The sequence below is a fragment of the Vombatus ursinus genome, unplaced genomic scaffold, assembly GCF_900497805.2.
Source record: "Vombatus ursinus unplaced genomic scaffold, bare-nosed wombat genome assembly UNPS02014817.1, whole genome shotgun sequence".
Lineage (NCBI taxonomy): Eukaryota > Metazoa > Chordata > Mammalia > Diprotodontia > Vombatidae > Vombatus > Vombatus ursinus.
The window spans coordinates 6,272,752-6,273,564 of NW_020954595.1; the positions used below are offsets into that span (position 1 = coordinate 6,272,752).

At 67.2% G+C, this 813-nt stretch overlaps 1 protein-coding gene across 1 annotated transcript in view; it reads right to left on the minus strand.

Annotated features, from left to right (window-relative positions):
- The window catches only part of AMPH (amphiphysin), a 195,647-nt gene extending 195,203 nt beyond the window's left edge, over positions 1 to 444 (minus strand). Inside the window, exon 1 of the mRNA XM_027835760.1 lies at positions 360 to 444. Within this exon, the coding sequence (XP_027691561.1) occupies positions 360 to 428 (69 nt within the window). The 5' untranslated portion in view covers positions 429 to 444. The remainder of the gene's footprint in view (positions 1 to 359) is intronic.
- Positions 445 to 813: the final 369 nt, after the last annotated feature.

Consider the following 813-nt stretch of genomic DNA (forward strand, 5'->3'; position numbering starts at 1 on the left):
TGTGTGTGTGTGTGTGTGTGCGTGTGCGTGTGTGTGTGTGTGTGTGTTGTGTCCGTGTTGTGCTTCTCTGCATTGTGTGTCCTTGTGTGGTATCGAGTCTATGGCTTATGTGGTGATGTCTGTGAGTGATGTGCGTGTGTGCAGTGTTGCAGCGTGGTGTGTGCCCCTGGGTGCTGTGGGCACAGGGAGGAGGGATTCCCCAGCACGTTGGTCAGAGCCGCCCCCTCCCTGGGCTTCCCCTCCCCCTCCCTCGTCCTCTCCCCTTCGGTCCCATACCCTAGTCGTCCCAACCGCCGCCCTCACACCCCCTGCGCCCGGCTCCCGCCCCGCACCCAGCCCGCCCCACTCCCCTCGCGCACCTTCTCCTGAGCCCGGTTGAGCCTTTTCTGCACGTTCTTGGCGAAGATGCCCGTCTTGATGTCGGCCATGGCTGGGGCTGCTGCTGCTGCTCCAGGAGGCTGGAGGTGGAGGGAGCGGGAGGGAGACTTGAGCTGAGCCTGGCGGCGGCGGGCGGCGGGCGGAGGGCGGCTGGCAGAGGCTAAGCCCGACCCACCGACAGATCCAGGGACTACCGAGCCAGCCAGGCAGCGAGCGAGCGGCAGGATGGAGACACCCAGGGATACAGGGGGAGGGGGAGGGGGAGGGGGAGGAGGAGGGGGAGGGCGCACCGGCAGCGGGCAAGGGCGGGAGGGGCCACAGGGAGGAGGGGTGAACTTAAAGGCGCAGCAAGGCCCGGCGGAGCCTGGTACTGAACCCGGGGCTGGGGGCACAGGGCTGTGAAGAAGATGGGGGAGGCGGGGAGAGCAGAGAGGC